The following is a 23,659-nucleotide window of genomic DNA, read 5'->3' on the forward strand; positions in this document are numbered from 1 at the left end:
CGATATCCATTTTCTTCCTTTACTTCTTAGAGTGTATACCTTCCTCTTGAGAAATAGTGGCAATCTACCATTCACGTTTTCAGAATGCTTACCAAATGTGCTCCACCTCATTTTCTTTCCCCTAGTTACTTCAATCTCGTGGTTCGGCTCCGAAGTTACTACCTGTCCTAACCAATAGGTGCCCAAACTTAGGAAAATTACCAAAACTAACTTATTACCCCAAACCGAATGCTTCCTCTAATTCAATATACAGAAAAAGTCTATTGTTAAAAAACTATTTCGAACAATGGTTTTTGGAGCCATTTTTATGTAGGACACCAGTGTTTGACACACCGCGAAGAAAAAACATTAGCGCCTTTCAATGCCATGCTAAGAGAGAGAGAGAGATAAACAGAGAATAAAAGCAGGGAGGTTAACCAAGCTTGGTTCGCTCGTGCTAAAGTTACTGCGCACCCTAAAACTGACGAACAATCGATAAAAATAACAGCAGCATGGAGAACAATTTGACTCCATGTTATTTTTATAATTTTTCGCGGTATGGCGCTCAGCTACACACACGCGGAATAGCTATTTTGTGACTGCAAGCACGCGGCTATTCGTAGCCCAGCGATTACCTTGACTACCAAGTGAAAACAGGGCATCGTAAACGCAACTGAAGTGGCACTAGCTTTTTTACAGAAAAAAAAAACGTTCGAGTTACACTGAAAAGTTTCAGCGTCCTGCATGTAGAACACTGGGCATACATGGGTTAAGTAGACGTACCCTTTTACAAGTTCGAGTGCACTGGTACCTATCTCGAAGCGCTGTTTACTTCCGAGATTGTTGTACATTACTTTCGTTTTCTGCAGAATAATTTTGAGACCTACCTTTTTGCTCTCCTTGTCTAAATCAGTAATCTCGAATCGCAGTTCATCCACTGGGCCCTTTATTAATGCAATGTCATCGGCGAAGCGCAGATTACTAAAGTACTCTCCATGAACTCTTGCCACTAACTCTTGTCATAACTATCTCGAAACCCCCTCTGAGCGCGCAGTAAGTGGCCTTGGTGAGGTCGTATCCCCTCGTCTTACACTCTTCTGTAATGGTATTCCGTCGTTTTTTTTTTTCATGAAGCCCTATGGTGCTCCACAAAGGCTAATATAGGAATGTAAATGCGAAGACCAAAAATTGCATTTATAGGCACCATAAAAACACTATATTGTCATGTTCCCTTTCTCAAGTTTTCTTATCGCGCGAAAACACTACACAATTCTCAGCACAAAGCGCGCGTGCAGTTTTCGAGAAGCTTCCGGACTTTAGTAGATCACTTCGATAAGATCACGCCCACTCTGCGAACTGTACAGATTATTCTGGAACCTATGCCACCACCAGCGATAACGCTAGAACGTTCGATGGCAAAAGTATAAATGCCGACACACTTCGCCGCTTGAATACTTGATCGACGGCCGACGCTCCGTTCGCCGCTATACTGTAATCGGACTTTCGTTTACCGGGCACAGGTTCGCCCAAATAAACAGTTAAATTCCGGCGCAAAGTCTCCTGTCTTCGGCCACGTCACGACCCCGTGACATCTGGTGGAGGTGCTGCTTCGTTCATGTACCGGACGCCCCCGTCAAGCCGTGAACCCAGCCCACGTCGCGGAGAAGACACCGACGCCAACCAGGAGCAGCGAACAAGCCGCCGACAGCAAGGGCTACCACCGGAGTACGGGCTTCTACACGACAAGGCGCGGAAGACCAAGGCCATGACCTCGACTGCAGCTACAATGAAAACTGGAGCGTCCCAGCCCGCGATCGTCATACATCAACCCAGGGAACCCCCAACGTTCTATGGGTGATTGTTTGAAGACCCGGAAACCTGGCTAGAAACATACGACCGTGCGGCCGCCCTCAACCACTGGGACAACGAAGAAAAGCTCCGTCGTGTGTACTTCTACCTGGAAGACACCGCAAGGACCTGGCTAGAGAATCGGGAGTCCACGCTCCGAACGTGGGATGTCTTCTGCGGCGCATTCCTGCAAACGTTCGTGAGCGTCGCTCGCAAAGAGAGGGCCGCTGCTCTAGTAGAGACCCGGGTTCAGCTACCAAAGGAAAAGGATGGAATATTTACAGAGGAGATGACCAGCCTATTCCGTCACGCTGACCCAGACATGCCTGAGGAGAAGAAAGTTCGTTTTTTCATGCGAGGGGTCAAACAGGAGCTCTTCGCGGGACTAATGAGGAATCCTCCGAACACCGTCCAAGAATTTGTATCCGAGGCAACTACCATCGAAAAAACCCTGGACATGCGCACCAGACAGTATAATCGTCACCTGACTCCAGAATGCACTGCTGCTCAAGCCAGTGACTCCGAAGACCTGCGTGAAACGATCCGAACGATCGTGCGGGAAGAGCTGCGCAAACTGTTGCCTTCGGCGCAGCCTCAAGTGGATTCGATCGCCGACATTGTTCGAGAAGAAGTTCGGCAATCGCTTCGAATTCCCCAAACACCGCTGCCAGAGCCAGAAAATATGAGCTACGCCACTGCAGTGCGCCACAATGCTCCTCCCCGTCCACGCCAAAACGCCACCCCGTCGCACTTCCGTCGCCAGACGCCACCACCCCCACCACCCCCACCGACGTCCTACCGTTCCCCAGTGGGCCAGCGCAGTGCACCGAGGAAAACGGACATTTGGCGTGCACCTGACAATAGCCCGCTCTGCTACCACTGCGGCGAGGCCGGGCACACATACCGCCGTTGGCAGTACCGACAGATGGGACTGCGTGGCTTCGCCGTCAATGCACCGCGTCCGCAGCCAGGATATCAGCCACGTGACATCGCCAACTACCTGACAGGAACTCAATGGACACCACGAAGTCCTTCCCGTTCGCCGTCGCCCAGCCGCCGCATGTCACCGCACCCCCGGCAGTACTCTGGCCCAACGCGGGGCCGGTCTCCTAGCCCGTATACGGGAAACTAAGGGCAGCAACTGATGGAGGTGCGGTTGCCGTGCGATGAACTACCGAAGATCCTCTGATGACGACGCCGCCACGACGGAGCTTTCCGAACAACACGCCAACCAGGCAAAACCCTGACGGCAAAAGCTCACTTACCGAAGGTGGCCGGACGACGCAACATGGGAGCAGCGGAACAAGTCGACGAAGCCGTGAGCCGACGCCACGCCCTAACTGTAATGCAAGACGGCGAACTAGTGACCTCGACCTCCTTATCAACGGCCACAGTGTGACCGCTCTCGTCGATACTGGAGCCGACTATTCCGTCATCAGTGGGTCGTTCGCCGCAAAGTTAAAAAAAGTTAGGACAGCTTGGGAAGGCCCCGACATCCGCACAGCCGGAGGTCATCTCGTAACGCCTGCAGGAATCTGCACAGCGACAGTCACCATTAACGGCCGTATTTATCCTACAGACTTCGTAGTCCTACAGCGTTGCTTGAGAGATGTCAACCTTGCTATGGACTTCTTATGCCTCCATGGTGCTGCCATCAACCTAAGAACAAAGTCGATAACGTTATCCACGGAAGAAGCACTACCGCCGCGCACACCGTCATGAAACCATGCCTTGAATGTGCTGGAAGAATAAGTCACCATTCCGCCTCGCCCCAGCGTCATTATTTCAGTCGGCACTCCTAAATCACCTGACCTGGAAGGCGTCGTTGAAGGAAGTCAGCATCTGTTGGTCACCCGAAATATTTGCGTCGCAAGAAGAATTGCAGAGCTGCGGGCAGGCAAAGCAACGGTTATGCTCACGAGTTTCAGTAATGAGTGCAAACATGTGAACAACGAACAACGGTCGCATACATCGAAGAAATTGTGGACGCCACCAGTGCTTTCACCCTCGCCGATTCTGCGGAACCTGCTCAGAGGAACCAAGCCCCTTCCACAGCTTTCGACATCAATCCCAGACTTCCGAACTACAAGCAAGAACAGCTCAAGGCCCTGCTCCTGCGATACGAAGATTGCTTTTCATCGTCACCAAAAATTTGGCAGACCCCAATCACGAAACATCGCATCATAATCGAAGAAAATGCCAGACCACTCCGTCAGAGTCCATACAGGGTTTCGACGAGAGAACGTGAAGCCATGAAGACACAACTTGATGAAATGCTGCGGGATGACATAACCCAGCTGTCCAAAAGTCCATGGGCGTCCCCCGTAGTGTTAGTGAAGAAAAAGGATGGGACCCTACGTTTCTGCGTCGATTATCGCCGCCTGAACAAAATCACAAGAAAGGACGTGTATCCTCTCCCACGAATAGACGACGCACTTGATCGGTTCCTTAACACCAAGTACTTTACGTCAATGGACCTCAAGACTGGCTATAGGCAAACCGAACTCGACGAAGGAGACCGAGAAAAGACGGCTTTTATAACACCGGATGGCCTCTTCGAGTTTAATGTGATGCCCTTCGGCCTTTGCTCAGCGCCTGCAACTTTTCAACGCGTTATGGATACCGTACTGGTAGGATTAAAGTGGTAGACTTGCCTTGTGTACTTGGACGACGTCGTCGTGCTTTCCTCGAGTTTCGACGAGCATCTTCGGCGCCTTGAAGCTGTACTTCAAGCCATCAAGATGTCCGGACTCACACTGAAGCCAGAAAAGTGCAGATATGCGTACGAAGAGTTCTTGTTTCCGGGGATCGTGATTACCAATTCTGGAGTCCATCCCGATCCACGGAGAACAGCCACCATCGCCGACTTCCCGCCGCCCACTGACAAGAAGGCGGTGCGCCAATTTCTGGGCCTGTGCACCTATTATAGGCGGTTCGTGAAAAACTTCGCCCGCACCGCCGATCCACTCACTAACCTTACCAAGGCCGACGTGGAGTTCAAGTGGGAAACGCCGCAGGAACACGCTTTCAGGGAGCTTAGACATCGCCTCCAGACGCCTCCGTTACTTGCTCATTTCGACGAATTCGCCGAGACAGAAATACACACTGACGCAAGCAGCGTAGGTCTTGGCGCCGTTCTTGTGCAGAAGGCTGACGGACTTGAAAGGGTTAGTAGTTACGCCAGCTGATCGCTATCCAAAGCAGAAGCCAATTATTCCACAACCGAAAAGGAGTGCCTCGCCATCATCTGGTCTACGTCGAAATTTCGCCCTTACCTTTACGGCAGGCCCTTCAAAGTTGTTAGCGACCACCACGCCTTGTGTTGGCTAGCCACCTTTAAGGACCCTTCAGGTCGCCTCACACGATGGAGCTTGAGACTTCAAGAATATGACATTACCGTCGTTTACAAGTCCGGCAAGAAACACTCCGACGCCTACTGTCTCTCTCGTGCGCCTGTCGACCAACCCCCACCCGACGACCCGGATGACGACTACTTCTTGGCAACGATAACTACCGACGACTTCGGTGAATGACAGCGGGCCGACCCGAAACTTAAGGCCCTAATAGAATACCTCGAAGGCAGGACCGCCGAAGTCCCGAAGGTATTCAAGCGCGCACTTGCGTCGTTCTTCCTGCGAAACGGTCTTCTCCAAAAGAAAAAATTTTCACCGCTTCGAGCCAAGTACCTTCTTGTGGTGCCTTCAGCTCTGCGACAAGAACTCCTGCAGGCCCTGCACGACGATCCAACAGCAGGGCACCTCGGTGTTTCTCGCACGCTCGCGAGTATACAAGAAAGGTACTATTGGCCACGTCTTACCACCGACGTCACTCTTTGTGTGAGGACATGCCGGGACTGTCAACGACGCAAGACACCACCAACAAGGCCTGCGGGACTTCTGCAGCCAATTGAACCACCTCACCGACCTTTCCAGCAGATTGGTATGGACCTACTGGGGCCGTTCCCGACGTCGGCTTTCGGAAACAAATGGATCGTGGTAGCTACCGACTACCTCACCCGCTACGCCGAGATAAAAGCCCTGTCAAAAGGCAGTGCATCCGAGGTAGCTAAATTCTTCGTCGAAAATATGGTCCTACGTCACGGTGCCCCGGAGGTCCTTATCACCGACAAAGGAACGGCATTTACTGCTGACCTAACTCAAGCGATCTTGGCATACAGCCAGACAAACCACCGCCGGACGACAGCGTACCACCCACAGACCAACGGCCTCACCAAGCGGCTAAACAAGACGATCGCCGACATGCTGGCAATGTACGTCGATGTCGAACACAAGACGTGGGACGCCATTTTTTCGTACGTGACCTTTGCATACAACACGGCGTTGCAGGAGACGACGCAGATATCTCCATACAAATTGGTCTACGGAAGGAGCCGGGCAGCGACGCTTGATGCCATGTTACCCAACGTCACCGACGAAGAAAACCTCGATGAAGCCCGACAACTCGCGCGTCTCCGCATGAAAAATCAAGAGACAAACGACAGCCGCCGTTACAATCTTCGACGACGCTTCGTGGAATACCAGCCAGGTGAACGTGTTTGGGTGTGGACGCCAATACGCCGACGTGGACTAAGTGAAAAGCTTCTGCGACGGTACTTCGGACCGTACAGGGTGGTTCGACGTCTCGGCTCACTTGATTACGAGGTTGTCCCCGATGGCATTACGAACTCTAAACGACGCCGATCGTGACCTGAAGTCGTTCATGTCGCGTGCCTCAAGGCGTTTCATGCGCGTTAACAAACTGAAACAATGTTTTTTTGTATTATTATTGTATCGTAATTTATTCATCGTACTTTCTTGCATTTTTGTTGTACCTTCATCTTTAGTGAAAGCATCGGGACGATGACTTTTTTCAGAGGGGGGAATGCCACGTTCTATTTCTCAAGTTTTGGTATCGCCCCAAAACACTACACAATTCTCAGCACAAAGCGCGCGTGCAGTTTTCGAGAAGCTTCCGGACTTTAGTAGATCATTTCGATAATATCACGCCCACTCTGCGAACTGTACAGATTATTCTGGAACCTATGCGACCGCCAGCGATAACGCTAGAACGTTCGATGGCAAGAGTATAAATGCCGACGCACTTCGCCACTTGTCAGTAGTTGATCGACGGCCGACAATCCGTTTGCCGCTATCAGTCCAAGACTGCTACTGTAATCGGACTTTCGTTTACCGGGCACAGGTTCGCCCAAATAAACAGTTAAATTCCAACGCAAAGTCTCCTGTCTTCGGCCACGTCACGACCCCATGACAATATTAGCCCTCCTCAACCTCTAATATATACTCATATAGGAAAGTGGCACAATGTGAACGGAAGGACTAGAATAGAATTTGCTTTAAATTCAGTCTCTAGTTATGCAAAACGTTGTAGGGGAGAGGTTGACGTTAATTTAATGGAGGTTTGTTGATTTCAGCCTAACGCACGGCAAAAAGTGTTTGCTCCTTTTTGTTTACTCATCTCCCATCAGAATGTTCCGCAGTGAGAGAATCTTATCCGTGACCCTTCGCACAGCAGCTTGAGACCATGCTACCACCAATACCGTGCCTTGTCTAAACCTGCTGTGCACATTTCGCGACTGAAAATGAATACGTTCACACGCAAGCCGTCCAGATATTTTTCAAAGCGCCAGTCACCGCAAACATGCAGAACGTTGGCTTTCGAAGAGAATCACAATTTTGCACGACGAGCAAATTGTGCATTACGGCCAGGGACCCTTCCTCGAGTTTACGAAATCGCAATTCACAGAACCTTCTGCTGGAGGGATGCCGACCCATCCCATCTGCGGAACTTTCTTGCCAACCAGCAACTCCTCCGAAGGAGGGGATTCTGGGTGACGTCACTCACACTGTTTGCAAACACAAAGAAGCCTATTAGATGTAGACATGGTTGGTGGTGTCGTGGGTGTGATATGTTTCAATCAAGAAGGAGGAGCTGAACTGTGGTGTTCAAGCGGTGGTGCTTACGGCAAGAAGACGCTCTTAGCCCATCTAGTTAGCTCCTACTGCTTTTCTGTGTAAATAAGCGTGCGAAAATTCCCAGTATGCCTGCTTGTTTTCTCTACTTGCGAGCATGATATTCTCAGCCAGAAGACTCAGAAACGTTCCCAAACAGAGTCCGGGTCCCACGCAATCCTAACGTATCAACAACTGACGTCGACGGTGAGATGGAGCTAATGTTTCAGCGCAACAAGCCCACAGTGACAACGGACGTGTAATAATTGTGTTAGCTAGGATAAGGCGGGTGCGCTCCTTTTAGGTTTCTAGTGAGTGCTGCGGCGACGACACAATGTGGTTAAACCTGCTGTTCTCCTAATTCTGAGCTTCTCCCGCATTAAACAATTGGTGTGGTGTAGCGTGGCAACGGATGTCTTGCTCACCACGGACAACATAGATAAGAAAACAAATTCAAGGTACACTCACGCCTCCGGCATTGCGGCGCACGTTGATGTGTGCGCCAGCCCTGGTAGTGAAGACTCCTCCGCGCATCAGCTCTTCGAGAGCTACTCTCGATGGCAGGACGTGGTTGAGCATGGCAGCTTGGCGTGCGCCGCGCCCGGAAGACCATGAGCCCAGGAGCTCGGGTGACGTCATCTCGAGGCTGTCGTCCGCCGGCAGGAACAGCGTGTATAAGCCTGCGCGGCATATGGACGTGTGAAAACGACTGCACAATAAGTATTGAGGAATTGTGCAACAAATACGTCTTGTTTAGTGCAATCCTAGAAAGTGAACATATGAGTGAGCTTACTATTTCCCACGTCAGCAGGCGATTACAATCGAGCTGGCACAAGAAAACGCCGTATTTAAGGAATATCGTTCTTCTGACTACGCGTGGTGTGTGACGTTTAGCTTCGTGTTCGTATTCGGTTTAGGGTGCACTGTGTCCAAAGACAGTGGAGGCACCGTAACCATAAAACAAGCTTACGGGGACTGAAGCTGTTGCAGAATATAATGGGCCTTTTCCGGTTAGGTAGTCAGTGCATACTTGCCGGCCTCGACGAGGCACGCGCACAGCACGTGCCATGATTTTTAGTGGCCAAAACGTGACGACACATGTGGACCAAGCCACATCTGTTGCCACAAACACGCAAATGTATTCCCTAAACAGAGGCGCGAATGCCAGAGTGGGGGAGGAGGCGAGTGTTTTTCTAAATTGGAAAAGAAAAGAATAGTGAACCCCACAACTGTCGGCAGTTAAGTGCGACATCTCAGCAGTGGTTTACAGGGGAGAAGAAGGGGGGGGGGGTAATAGACTTGAGCGAAGAGGGGAAAAAGAAAGGGGAGAGCGAGAGACCAAAAAGGAATGGGGGGACGCACAGATTGTCTACTAAAACCACGGGGCGCAAATTCTCGGAATTCGCTCACGCAGTCCACTCCCACCAAAAATCCAGCAGCACGGAAAGAGCACGCTTGATATCTGCGCGGCCACTGTTCGGGAACAAGAGGTGCTCAGTTGTTGTCCGGGGCAGGCCGAGAGCTCCGTACGTTGCGAGCATCACTTGTCTGCTCGCGTCACCAGCCGGGCAATAAAGCAGAAGGTGGTCCAGAGTCTCCAGGTCGCCGCAGTTCATGCAGTATGGACTGCCACACCCGGAGTGCCGATGTTTCCGCTTGGTGGTGTAGTTGTCTCCGGTGTGGAGACGGAGAAGGAAACCGTGCTCTCTTCTTGGTAATCTCTTGAGAGGGAGCCGCCGAGGTGGCTTTCCAGCTGTTACGCGAGGATCGGGATGACGCTCGCGCACGTAGCGGGCGGTGAGGAGACTGCCGGCATCCGCAGAGCACACGAATTTATTTGGTGACGCTGGTGTCCGGGTCGTGCACATCCCTCGTGGCACAGTCGGCCGCCTCGTTGCCTTTTACTCCGATATGTGAGGGCACCCAGTGCAGCGAAAGGTCACATTCAGTTTGCTGCACGGCGTGTTAGCTTCTGGGCAACTCTCTGCGCAAGGAGGCTGCCGTCTTCTTCGCGCGAGATTGTGGCCAAGGCCGCCTGGGAGTCGCTGATGATGGCTGCAGCTCTCATGGGTGCCCGCTCACTCAGGAAATCGGCTGCCAAATTTATAGCGGTGAGTTTCGCCCCAATGGAGGAGGCGAGGGAGGGGAGGCGGCACTTGAGAACCACGCCGACTGATGGCACAACGCATGCGGTGGCCGCGGAGCCGTCGCGAAGCACGGACCCGTTGACGTAAACAAGCAGCCAGCCATTCAGCTAGTCGTGAAGGAGGGTGGAGCACTCCTGCTGCATCGCTCCCAGCGGTGTCCGCGCCTTCGCTTTGGTGCCGCCAATGGTCTTGGTGATCACCAGAGGGATGTGGCAGTAGGGTGAAATAGCCAGCCAGCTGGGGTACTGCACGTCTGGCATAACCATCAAGAGCTCACTCGCCCGCTGCTCCGTGGATAAGTCAGGTAGAGCGTACAGCCTGTTCACAAGGAGCTGCCCCTGCCTTGCGGTTTTCAGCCGTAGTACATGATTTAGTGTCCGCTGGGTTACCCGCATGGAGATGGGAGTTTCCCCCGCTTAGGCGAACGTGGGGTCTATCTAGGAGGTGTGGGGAAGTCCGTAGTACTCCCGCACGGCTTCGCGATGGTCCACGTCTAAGGCAGCTAGCTGACAAGCACTTGACGAAACCACTGCTACCGTCTGTATCACGCGTGCCGATGCGACTGCGTTGTAGATTCGCAGGGAAACGGCAGGGGTGCAGCCGTGACCTCGCACGAGGAAACTGCGTGCGCCACCGAGTACCTTGTGGTTGCTCGTTCGCAGATCATTGACGGCCGGTCATCTTACCGGCATGCGGAGGGCGATTTCGGAGTCCAAGAGCCACAACTTTTGAATTTAGTGATCTCCACTTGAGGTGCTTGTTCGGACTAGGAAAAGGCCAATTGAAACAGGTATGCACTGCGTATCATTTGGAGGCAGATGTTCATGCTCGAGTCCACTCTGCATGAATATAAGGCAGCGTCACCTCCTTCTGTACACTTTCTCTCTTCAGCCAGATATGTATTCTAATTTCACCAGCAAAAACTGTTTTGAGCGCTTGGTGCAGACCCCACTGGAATGTGTCCCAAGCTTCGCCATTATATCCAATTATTTCGTAAAGATAGCGTGAGGGATGTGTATACATCTAGTTTATTCCAAAGCTTACGCGGCGAACAGCGATAACACTGGAACCTCGATAGCACATGTATACAAGTTTTGACCGCTGGGACTCGACTTTTGTCTACTGTTCACGCCACTAAGATTCACTTTTTTGAATTTTCCAGGTAACGGTTCGCATAACTGAAAAGCGTAATCTTGATCCCCTGGCTGCTGCCTTTGTCAATGTCACGGCCTCGTGACATTTGACGGGGGTGTTTTTCGTTCATGTTCTGGACACGCCGTACCGTCATAAAACTAGCCAAAGTCACAAAGATGGCGTCGACGCCAACGCCGAGCAATGACCAAGCCGCAGACAACAAGGTCATGTACCAGAGTACGGGCCTCAATCTGAATCACCCGGCAAACCAAGACCCTAACCTCGACCACCACGAACTAACATCCCCTGTAACGCCTGCACTGATTTTGCACCGCCAGCGCAAAGAGCAACGAACTTTACGTAGTTCATCACTTGATGACCAAGAAACGTGGCTTAAAACATACCACCATGTGACCGCCTCTACGAACGGCAACACCGAGGATATGCTATGTGACTTCTACTTCTACTTGGGAGAAGCTGCCAGAACGAGTGTCCTCACTTCAATCTTGGGATCTTGACCACAGCACATTCCTGCACACGTTCACAAAAGTCACCGCAAAGAAAAGAGCTGCTGCTTTGCCGGAGTCCCGGGTGAAGCCACCAAAAAGCTTCTCCGTCGGCACGGAATAGACGACGCGACTTCTCCGCCAGGCCGATGCTGCAATGGCTGAAGACTGAAAAGTTCCCCTGCTCATTTTAAACTTGAACTGCTCGGCACACTTCTCTGCAAACCGCCCATGATGATCGCCCAAAGCTTCACCAAAGCCACATTGATAGATAATTAAACCAACGCCCTGATCAAGAATAAAAGCAAATAAAAGCAAGAGTTTCAGCCCCCGCACTACAACCTCGCATTGCAGCCGTAGCCTCGTGGTTAGGGCGTTTACATTGGCTGCGGGAAGTGGCTGCTTCAAAACCCACCACCGGACACCCACCGGAATATCAATATGGGCACAAGTGAACCCCGACCAGACGTCCGAATTTCTTCGGAAGAAAGTCGGACGCCTGGAAAAGCTTCACGAACTCAGCCGTCTCTGTTTCGAAAGACACAGCCTGCAAAGGTGGTTAAGGTTCAAAGCGGCTCAACGCTGTTAGTGCAGCCACGATCGCGCCCTTCGTGCAGCCGTATATCGCAACGTTTGTAGATACTTTTTCAAACTAGTATAGCGCGCATCGACACTCGCTTGACCCCTCACATGGGGCACATCTCGCGGCACCCGCAACAGGCACCGACGTACACTTGACATTCTCAGTATATGATCAACTAGCAGCCTTCTTAGCTTTTTTTCGCTAGGAATTAACACATGACAACAATTCAGGCCTTCACCGGCCGAAGCATGCAGCGTCAAGCCTTGTTCACACGTGAGAAACGAGTTTGTGGGCAGTCCGGTTAAGTATGTTATCAAATGTGACGCAAGCAACAGGCATTTAGAAAGTTTTTGTCATTTCTATTAAGTGTGTGCGTCACCTGAGTCATGATAGGTTCGAGATCAGTTCTTTTATCTTTCTCTTATTCTTGCGTTATTTCAGTCTAGTTTGTGTCCAGAAGTGTTCGCGTGCTCAGAAAATGCCACCTGCATAACTTGGGACCTGCTCACTGTAAAGGAATCCGAGGTGGTCGAAATTTCCGGAGCCCTCTACTATGGCGTCCCTCATAACCATATGGTAGTTTGGGACATTAAATGCCACATATCATTGACCTGTCCACTGTTGCTATCACGGGCTTTGACGTCACTCCCTTTTGACCATCGCGTTTTGCTGCACGGACGTACCTACGCTTGCTCGCGCTGCTCGAAAAAAAAATGGATTGCCAAGCATGGGAGACTATTTCGTGGCATGCTTGTTGGCGTCTAGAGAAGACCGTGCTTTTCTGCGTGAACAGCGGCGTGAATATACGATGCACATTGTGAATGGGATATTCGAACAGTGTACGGATGCAAATCCACACGATGGAGCTATGCTGCGTGCCTAATTGTGGCAGATATTACAGCAATGAACCAGAGGTGCGAGTGTTCTCGTTTCTTAAGGATGACTGAAGAACGAAGTAAGAGCGTGCCGTTTGTCGAGATGACGTCCATGTCCGTTGTCTTCGTGACCGGAAGGTGCGTGTGCATCCTTACTACATACTTCTAAGCCATTTCAATGGGACTATCTCCAACAAGTTCTTTTCTTGCTTTAAAAAAAAGATGCCATGTGCACTCTTGACTTGTTAGCGTAAGCCTTTCATCAATAAACGCGCCTAGTAGTACATTCTCCGAGCAGGTGTTCTTCCTTCAAAGTCGGTAAACATTGTGCTATTTGCGGATACCACAACGGCTTCTTGTAAGACGACCATTTACTTGGCTTAGTAAAAAAAAAATCTGGAGTGCTGGTGCGTTGCTTAGTGCACTGGTTTTGGGCATTTTCTTGCCGGTGCTGCAATCATGTTTTGGTGGTAGTATAATTTTGTGGCAGTCTCGTCAGCACCTTGGTCTAATGTTTCCTTCAAATATGCATTGATGTACTTCAGCCGAATTTAGATGTCTGCAGACACCTGTGGTAAAGCACTTTCTTAGGTGGTTGCTCGAGCACCACTTCAAGCGAGAATATTTAAGAACCATGCCGATCTAACAAACGGCAGTTCAGTAGCAGCTAGCATAGGGGCTACACGGCTTTCTCTAGACGAAGTGCCGACAGTTACATAATCTATTAGGCATCAGTGCGAGAGAGGTTCGAACAAAAGTGGAAACACCGCCGTCACAATTTTTTTTTTCTTGTCAGAAGACATTTTTGTGAAAGGAGAAATTTGGGCGTCTTTTGCAATGCTCGTCGCCCTGAAGTTGTGCTGACCAGCATAGTTGTGGCAGCAGCGAAGGCTAGGCTCAATAGCTACGTCTCAATGAAGACAAATGCTCTAAAGAGTATAATAGCGCTAACTCAGCAAACGAGTTGTAGAAACTTTAAGAATGAGTAGGCACAGTTTTTGCACATAGCGTGTGTTTGCGAGCACGCGCGCGTTTGTGTAAATAATGAACAAAATTTACCCCATTTATTTCGTCACTTTGTCGGGCCATCAAGTGTTGCTCTTTCAAATAGACCACACGTTCGATAACGTGCAATCTTTTCTGATTGCACGTTTCGGGAAACAATAAATGGCTTACATATAAATCACCAAAAATTATAAAGTGTAATACATTACTTAAACTGGCGCCTTTCCTGGTACAAAGGGCAAAATAAAGCTGTTACGAATGTACAACTCTCCAGAAACTCTTCCAGCATGATATGAACAGGACATTTTTGGGGGGTGAGTTGGTGCTTATTTGGCCAGATCACGTGATGAAAAAAAAAACATTTCGTGAAACGGGAGGAGCAGAAGAAAAGAAAAAGCAGCGCCGACTACCAACTGTTTATCGACAATCTAAGAGACGTACAGGGGAAAAAAGACAATAAAGCGCGTTCCGAAGGACCTAATTAGGTTCATATATACATATTCATCTATTTCCGTGCATGCGTGGACAGCCAACAAATGACGTAAAGCAAGATCAAGGCAACAAGTCATCGAAAAAAAAAACGCTTTTCTGTCGAATACAACATAATAGAGGTTTCCGAGAGCTCTCTAGGCTTTTTCTTGCTTATCTTACCGAAATTCAACGCTTGCGCAAAGCATGTTTCACACCCGCAGGTGTTTCTGTGCGCAGGAAGATGCGCATGATCTTAGCCTAGTCTATCAGTATGCTCCCTCAGTCTATCGTTAATGCGACGTCCCGTTTGTCTGATGTAGGACTTACCGCAGCTTAGGGCTATCTCATATACCACCACTTGTGCGCAGAGCCTAAAATGTTTCCTTGCAGCTTCTGGCAGCCCCTTGGCTCATCAGGTGTGATACGCGGGCACAATACTCGTTGTGGCATCCCGTTCGTTTTCACCACTCCGAATAAGTTGCCTGAATCGTGTAGAATTAGCTTATTTCGTTTTAGCTTAGTTCAGCCTAATTCGCATAGGCTTATGAAAATACTCAGTCATTCGAGTGACTAGGCAATCTCAACTTACTCAAAATTGACTTGCTCACATCTACTCATACATTACGTGTGATTAGATGTGAGTGTAATCGTGAATCCATGTAAGGTTCATACTAAAGATGAACATGAGTGACAGTATATTAGGTCGGCAGAGAAAAGTGGAACTCAATCAAACTCGCTCAAGAAATACAATTGATCGCAAACGGACAACACACAAGAAGAGAGGACAACTATGCGAGCGCTCACTACCGACTGGCTTTATTTTGAAAGTATATTTAAAAAACCAGTTGAAAGTGAGCGATCGTACAGTCATCTCGAGTGTTTTCCGCTTGCACTAAAATCTAATCCAGAATGAACCAACGCGCGCAACAAATCATTTCATCAAGTCCCACAAGAAAGAAATATTGGTCTTTCGACTGACTCCTACTCAGACTTACCAAAAGTTTCCTCAATCTGACTCCCTCTAAAACTCACGAAAACTTTTTCGGACTAGTACTCAAACTCCCCAAAATATCACTCATCTGGGCTCGCTCAGACTAAGATCTCGGCTGCATCTCAGTCTGAGGGACTCCAAGCGAGCTGACTCAAGAGGGAGTCACCGACCTATGTTGCTCACTTTAATTAGGCGATTTTGAAATACTATCAAAGAAGCCCCCACAGGAACACAGCCTACCGCCCACGAAGCAATGGCCTCACCGAGCGTCTAAATAAGACCATCATTCGCAAACTGGCCACGCGCGCTGATGTCAAACACAAGACGTGGGTTGCCATCCATCCGTGTGTAACCTTCTCGTACAAAACGGCCGTGGAAGGAACAACGCAGATGACACCATACAAGTTGGTCTACGAAAAGAGTCCAGTGAAGATGCTGAAAGCCATGCTACCCAACCATACCAATGAAGCGAACCTCGACGTCGCCTTCTTCCTTCAGCGCGCCAAATAAACCTAGCAACTTGCCCATGTGCGCATCAAAAACCAGCAAGGAGCCACATTCATTTCTAAAATCTTCGGTTACGCCACATGGAATGCCAACATGGGGACATTGTTTGGTTGTGAACACGAAAATGCGGATGGGGACAGCGAAGAGCTTCTGCGACAATACTTCAGACCCCACAGAGTGCTTTCATATCTCGGCGCTCTCGACTACAAGGTTGTCCCAGCAAGCACACGAGCACAAAGCAGCGCAGTGCAGGACCTGAAGTCTTTCATGTCGTGCGATTGAAGTGATTTAATGTTAAGGAAACTGAGGACTCCAGTTATGCTTGCTTCATCATTTCGTATTGCTTAAAGTTTTCAATACTGTGTCTTGTAGTAAACATCCGGGGGAATCTATTTTTAGAGGGAGCACTGCCACGTGTGTTATTTTGGTTCATTCTGATGGCACCTGCTAAGCCCACGCTCCGCAATGCTTCAGAAGTTTTGGGATTGTTTAAGGTAAATACGTTAAGATTGCGCAAAAGATGCGGAAGGTTTAATTTATTCCACAGCTAACGTGGCCACCAGTTGTAATGTGGGAATATTCAATAACCCATGCATGAAAGCCGACGCGCTTTACCGTTTGTCAGAATATTTGACGGTCGATGATCGTTCTCGCCGCTATCAGTTCACAGCTCGTTCATCACTTCTACGTTGTACTTGGATTTTCCGGACACTTGATCCCTCAAATAAAACGTTCTAGCTTGAACACCCTGACTACTGCCTTGGTCAACGTTACGGCCGCGGGACATAAGGTGGAGGTGCTCTTCGTTCGTGTTCCGGGTACCCTATAAAGACGTGAAACCAGCCCAAGTCACAAAGAAGACATCGACGCCACGGCCGAGCCTCGCCGCAAACAGCAAGCTCTACAGCCGCAGTACGGGCCACTACCAATACTACATGAATAAAAAATGGTAAGAGATACCTAGACCGCGGCGACAATGATAGCCCCTGTTCCGCCTGCACTGAGTTTGCTCCGGTAACCCAAGGAGGCTTCGCTTTCATTGATTCAACCTTCGAAGACCCGGAAACTTCGCTTGAGACATACGACCGTGTCACCGCCTTTACCAACTGGAGCGCCAAAGACAAGCTGCCTCACGTCTACTTGTGCTTGAAAGACGCCGAAAAACCTGGTTTGAGGATCGCAAGTCCTCACTTCAAGCCTTGGATGTTTCTCGCAGTGCCTTCCTGCACACGTTAACAAGGGTCGTTTGCAAGGAAACCTTTTTTCCTGGAGACCCGAGAGCACCCACGAAATGAAATTATCACCATTTTCACGGATGAGATGACTCGACTTGGCCAACTCTGCGATGGCCGAAAAGAAAGATTGCCTGCTCATGCGGGGTGTTAAACAAGAACTCTTCGTAGTACTTGACCACAACCCACCCACGACGGTCACCGATTTCCCCCTGAAGGCTACAACTATTGAAAAGAAACTTGACACGAAGATGGCACAGGAAACCCTCTCTCCACTGCCTGCCACCCATTTGAGTTCCACTCCCTGGGCACCGACGATTTCTCAGAAACCAATCGAGCCATTGTGCGTGAAGAGGTGTGCAGGTGTACCTTCACCGCAGCTTCAGGTAGGTGCAATCACTGACGTTGTCGGCAGAATGTCCGGTGGTTGCTTGGAATTCCGAAACACTGCAGCATCAGCCGGAATTGATTAGCTACACCAGTGCCACACGCCGCACGAATATCCTCACCTCGACCACGCCATCAACGCGTCGCGCCTGCGCCGTAACCCCACGCAGCCACCATTCTATGAACACCCCTCGATGCCACCTCGCCCACCAGTCAGCCAGCGCTACCAACAAAGAAAACGGACGTTTGGCGTGCCATAGACCACCCCCCCCCCCCCCCCCCTCTGCTACGACTGCGGGGAAGTCTGCCACACATAACGTCGCTGCCAATACCGCAAAATGGGACTGCGTTGGTTCTCGTGAATGCCCTGCGCCCGCAGTCAAGTGAACGACCTCATTGATTATATCACTGAAGCGCAGTGGGCCCTCCGACAGCCTACCTTATCGCCTTCGCCTAGGCTATACTTCTCAGATCGGCACCGCCAGCACACCAGCCCTACTCGGGGCCCTCCAAAAACTAAACGCACCAAGTGATGAACGTGCGGTCGCTGTATGACGAAATAGCGAAAATCTTCAACCAATGGAGATAAAAGGCTCGATAAAAAACATTGTCGCTGGTAAAAGAAATATTGAAATACTTGACGAGGCGCGATCCGAACAAGTATGACCACGTTTCGCCTCTCGACTGTCCAGGCACGCTAGCAGCAGTCTTCTATATAATAATATAGCAAGGGAAAGGAACGCAAACTGCTACGCCGTTTCTTCAGTGGTCGCACCTCGAGGTGCGACCACTGAGGAAACGGTGCAGCCAAAATCGGTGCAGCCACTACAAGTGAGTGTGACATGGAGGTGGGGTGAGGTGCTCATGCGCTGTTTTCAGTCTATGTTTCTCCTGCAGAGAGGGAGGGGACAAGGCAGGGAAGGCGAAAACATCGGGGTAGGGGAATGGCCCAAAACAAAAGATTTCGCCACCATGCGCATAAAAACGAGCCTTGGTGTGCATTTGTCACAGGCATCAAGACAACGTTTCCCTTCAATCCATCAAAACCTCTTAAATGCTCTGCGAGCCACTTAGAGTTCACCTCCGATTGCTGAGCAGGCACAGACAGCACCCACTGTCAGTACTACCCGCCACTCGGCCAGATTGCAGTTTCTCAAGAGTAATATCGCGGCATGTAAATATTATGATGGTAAATATTATACCATCAAGGTTTTCCCCGCCGGATTCCCCTGCAGTGCGTCCATGGGTCCTGCCTAAACCACCTGTTTGTTTTACGATACCCGGAATTACGAAGAAGTCGCTCATTTCTTCTGTTGGCCTCAGACAGCTGACCATATATCACATTTATACAACGTACAGTGATTCTCTGCACGTGTACACCAACGGATCCACCAAGCTAAACACCTCCGCCGCAGCCTTTGTCATCCCAGACATGGATTTCACTCGACGACTCAAAGTGAACCTTAAAACCACATCAACTGCCACAGAGCTTGTCGCTATCCGGGATGCAATAAGATTTATTTCCGGAGAGCGACCTCGAACCTGGACGATTTTCTGTGATGCCAAACCCGCTTTGCAAACCATTAATTGCGTGATGAAGCAAGGCCCGTATAACAGCTTGGCAATATAAATCACAGAACTTATTCAGGTTGCTTCAACAAATGGGCATCTTATCACTTTCCAGAGGATTCCCGCTCATTGCGGCGGGATGGGAAACGAAGAGGCAGACGCTGAAGCTAAAAAAGTCTTAAGCAGCGCCCCTGAAGTACGCATTGCGTTTTCACGAGGTGACACGAACGCTCTGCTTCGCTGCGTGATGCGCAGCTACACACTTCAGCACTGGACCAAACCGGAACGGCGACACCAGTAACTTCACAAATGGAACCCGGAAATGAGGTTCCGCATGCCCCCTAAATTGAAACGGCAACTCACAAGTATGATCCACCGCATTCGCCTTGGTGTGGCGCACACCAGACGTTATGCACATATCATCGGTCGCAGTGACACCAGTCCTAATTGTGAACACTGTGATGTGCCAGAAACACTAGAGCACATATTTTGTGTCTGCCCAGCATACGCACGTGAACGACAAACACTGATTTCTTCTACTGAACTATATCGCAGTATGTCATTAACTGATTAGAACGTGTTCGGCTCTTGGCCAGACAACGACAGTGCAACTGCGGTCACAAGAGCAGTTATAACCTTTTTGGAAACAACTGAACTATATGCGCGGCTATAAAATGTGTCTCAGCTAGAAAGAACACTACATACTTACCTCTCTATCTCACCATCGTCATTCATTATTCTTTCTTTTCCCTTTTTTCTTCCCCCAGTGTAGAGTAGCAGGCTAGAGCAAGCTATCGCTCAGGCCGACCTCTCTGCCTTTCTGTAAATAAACTTATTTCTCTCTCTCTCTTACCGCTTACGTGGGCTTTTGAATCGCGGGTGGCCCATTCCTGAAGGAAAAACGCTAACGTGTGGCGTGGAGGACATACTGATGGGTAATAAGCGGCTGTAATTGCTGATATCTCACTAGTGCAAATAAAGAAATTTTGGCTTTTTTGGCTCTTATGAGCTCATCTAATTTAGGAAATATTCAACGAGATGGGTTTTAAATGAAGAGCATGCTACGCTGTTTTGTGAATCACTCCCTTTGTCCGCTGTGCTTTCAAGTTAGCTAAGCGTAAAGAAATATTCAAGGGCATGTGTTGTGTTATATCTGTCAAGTCACGCAAACCATATTGCAATGTCTCTAAAGCACGCACTATGTTGGTGCTATTTTGTCGCCGGTGTATGCCACATTCTGAAGCACGTTAAACTGACGTACAAGCTGGAGGCACGCTTGCTCGCCAATTTTCGGAGCCCTCGAGTGGGCAGTATTGATAATTGGGGAAGTTCGTAACGCAAGTTGATTTACCTCAAACCTCGAGGGCGTGTTCATTTCAGCATCTTGGAAGCCAAAAGGAATCGAACTTACTTTCCGCCGTCAGTCTATGTGATGTTAATGGCCACAAGTAGATGACACTTCAGATGAAAAGCATATCTAAATAGAGCGCCATTCTCCTGCGCCGTAGCAATGGTAGTTATTGATCTGCTTGGAAATTACAAGTTTAGCTGAGCATGAAATGGGATAGAAAGCTACAAAAAGTACACATAGACCAATCAGTGTTGCAATTGAATACCTTTTGGAAGCCTACCATACCACATAAAAAAGTAAAACTTTTCGATAGCGAATAAGGCACTCGGCCAGAGAGGCCTTGTTCGCTTAAATGCTGTTCAAAATGGTGGGACGCTAAGCGCTGGAGTAGCCACGGGTTTTTCTAACAGGTTCAATACACACACAAAAATACACTCACGAATTTGCATAAATGGTAGTTGAATTGAACTTCTGGCTACGGGGAGGCGGAACAATATGAGCCTTACAAGAAAATTAGATGACGAAACCACCAGGAAAAAGATCATCAAGAGCATACCACGCACGAACTAGAGCAACAACAAGTTTTACTAAACTGAACCTTACCGTCATGCCCAGTGAGACCGATGAGCTCGACTTCCGTGATTCCGAGACGATCCAGAAAGCGACCGGCTCCTACGCTCTCGGCTACCTGTCGCAGTGATCGGTTGCCAAGGCTCGTCACAGCAGCCGAACTGACCGGACCGCATCCATTTGCCTGCTCGTGCAAGGAAGGCCGCTTGCTTTGATACTTGCTCTTCTGAACCTTCCCCGTCTTGGCGATTTCGTCAAGTGACCCATAGACTGGCCTTCTTCCCCCACTGTCGTCAGAGACGTCCGCTTCTTCCTCTGACTGCAGCGGCCCGAAGGCAGCGGACCTCACTGGTGCCAGTCCTTCGTCAACGTACCGATTTTTCTGAAAGCCAGCTGGTGGCTGAATTTGGGCGAAGTTAGGGCCGTTCGGGTGAATGTGGTCGAGTAGCTCGGTGGGCAGCCAGACGTAAAAGGCCGGTATGTCGGCGCGGCCTTTCTTGGAGCGAGCGAGCACTGGCTGCCAGCCGCCGTTCTCGACGCGCGGCTTGCTCAACTGGGCCGCGATCGCCACGAGCGGCAGCATCCAAAGAGCGGCGGCGTTCATGGCGGTCGAGGTGCTGCCGCGCGGTCGCTGCCACCGCTTCTTAAACCACGACTGCGGCGAGGAGAACGCCTTCGAAGGGTTTCCAGGGCCCTCGTGAGTGAGGAGGGGACCCGACATCGGTGGTAGCGGCGCTAAGACACGCTCGTGGCCTTTCAAAAACTCCGCCGTTCTGCCTAAACGTTCACATATATGCACACGCCCACAAAAACGGTACTGCCTAGGCATCTTTACCGCTTGTTTCCGCTCCGTCAAGTGCATGACGCTGGAAAAAAGCTGCATGTTTGAAATGGCATCAATTACTTTGAAACGGCCTTGCCTAATTAACACCTGTCCTTTACATGAGCCGATTTCTGAGTGCAGGCAACATTTTAGAAGTAGTGAGTAATTCTGTTCAGGCTTCAATCGGTCCTCAAAGCTCATGTGCAATCTGACGTGTTGTCACTTGCAAGCTCTGTCGTTTTTTCTTAAAATCTTCTGGCCCTGCAAACACTGCGGTCATTATTTCTTTACGGGAAATATGAATGACAAAGTGTCATTTCGTCTGTAATATTTCATAAGCGCTAAACACCGCGCATAACTTAATGATCCAACCAAATAGCAGTTCGCGTAAAAGAGGTAACGCGCTCAACGCAAGACAGTAACAAGGCGATTAATCTTTGTGCACTGAAAAAAACATCATTTGACAGGATGCCGCCGAATTCTGACATGCTGTCACGGTAAAGGAATGTCGAAAATAAAGCAAGTGGCCACAATTATTAAAAAGTTCCCTCATTCAGTGAATCTTACATTTTTGTCACGGTTTCGCAATTCAAAGCATAAAACTGAACTAAGTTATGATATTTTCTGCATTATCAATGCCCTGCGCATTCCGCTGCCCTGCTGTTCGCGAATAATGACTTAGCATCCGGATACCGCTTGTGGACTGGCTGCAATAACCATATAAGCACTGTGCTGCTTGATGAACGATTATTACACAATGTATTAGCACTCATGATATGAATACACGTCAAGCGTTGCAACAACCTTATTGAATTGATCCACATATAGCGCTATGTGAACGTTATAATAAAGATATTTCACGCGCTTCCCTCAATTTCCATTTACTCACTCACTTCATTGTTTTTTTTCCTTTGAGCGTAGCGTGCTTGCACGTCACTCCAGCACTGCGCGAATTTTATTTTTCCTTTTTATTTTGTTACATACTGCCGGCCTTCCATGGAGGCATTAGGCAGGAGTGGGGTATAAATAAGCAACACAACACAACCTCAAAAAAACAAGATAAAAAGCAATTGAAGCAATTGGAACATAACCACTAAGCGGCACATTCAATAGAGCCTCATACACCCTCATGCGTCACCCCAGACGCCATGTAGTGACGTTCACTTTGGATTGGCCCAAGAAACTTTTTTTTACAAAATTACCTAAAGAAATGTAATACAGCGCACACATTTCACGTAGTTCATTAGAGCACATGTGTACTAACGAGTGAGGGCTGGGGCAAGTTTGAAGGCAGGAGCATGGTGGTTCAACAAACGATCTTTATTGGCGAGTGGATATATTGCTACGGGTACGAGTCGAGAAACAAAAAAAGGATGAAGGCGTGAACTATTGCAGCCAACCGACGCCAATGTTACCCGATGATCAACCTCGCCGTCTTAATAAACATCTTTAACCTTAACCGTAACAGTTTTGTGATGGACGTGGTGGAGTGGGTAATCACCCTAGGGCAAAGGAGCCATTGCCGCTAGGTCTATGCTGAAGCCGCTGCCTCGCCAGACTGCCTCCAACACTACCGGAGCTCGTGATGTCGAACAACGGGGGCCAACAGTCATCTTCGACTCCTCCGGCGCAGATACCCGAATTCGCCATCCGGAGCCGCGTTCTTTCCCAGGGAAACCCAGCGAGTACGCCGAGGAGTGGCTCGTAGCGTG

General features: G+C 49.5%; 1 protein-coding gene across 1 annotated transcript in view; it reads right to left on the reverse strand.

Annotated features, from left to right (window-relative positions):
* Positions 1–21,845, reverse strand: part of LOC142777180 (periostin-like) — a 78,478-nt gene extending 56,633 nt beyond the window's left edge. Inside the window, exons 1-2 of the mRNA XM_075881493.1 lie at positions 21,158–21,845; positions 8,265–8,476 (exon numbers count right to left, since the gene is read on the reverse strand). Coding sequence (XP_075737608.1) covers positions 8,265–8,476; positions 21,158–21,845 — 900 coding nt within the window. The remainder of the gene's footprint in view (positions 1–8,264; positions 8,477–21,157) is intronic.
* Between the last annotated feature and the right edge of the window lie 1,814 nt (positions 21,846–23,659).

The sequence above is a fragment of the Rhipicephalus microplus genome, chromosome X (assembly GCF_043290135.1).
Source record: "Rhipicephalus microplus isolate Deutch F79 chromosome X, USDA_Rmic, whole genome shotgun sequence".
Classification (NCBI taxonomy): Eukaryota; Metazoa; Arthropoda; class Arachnida; order Ixodida; family Ixodidae; genus Rhipicephalus; species Rhipicephalus microplus.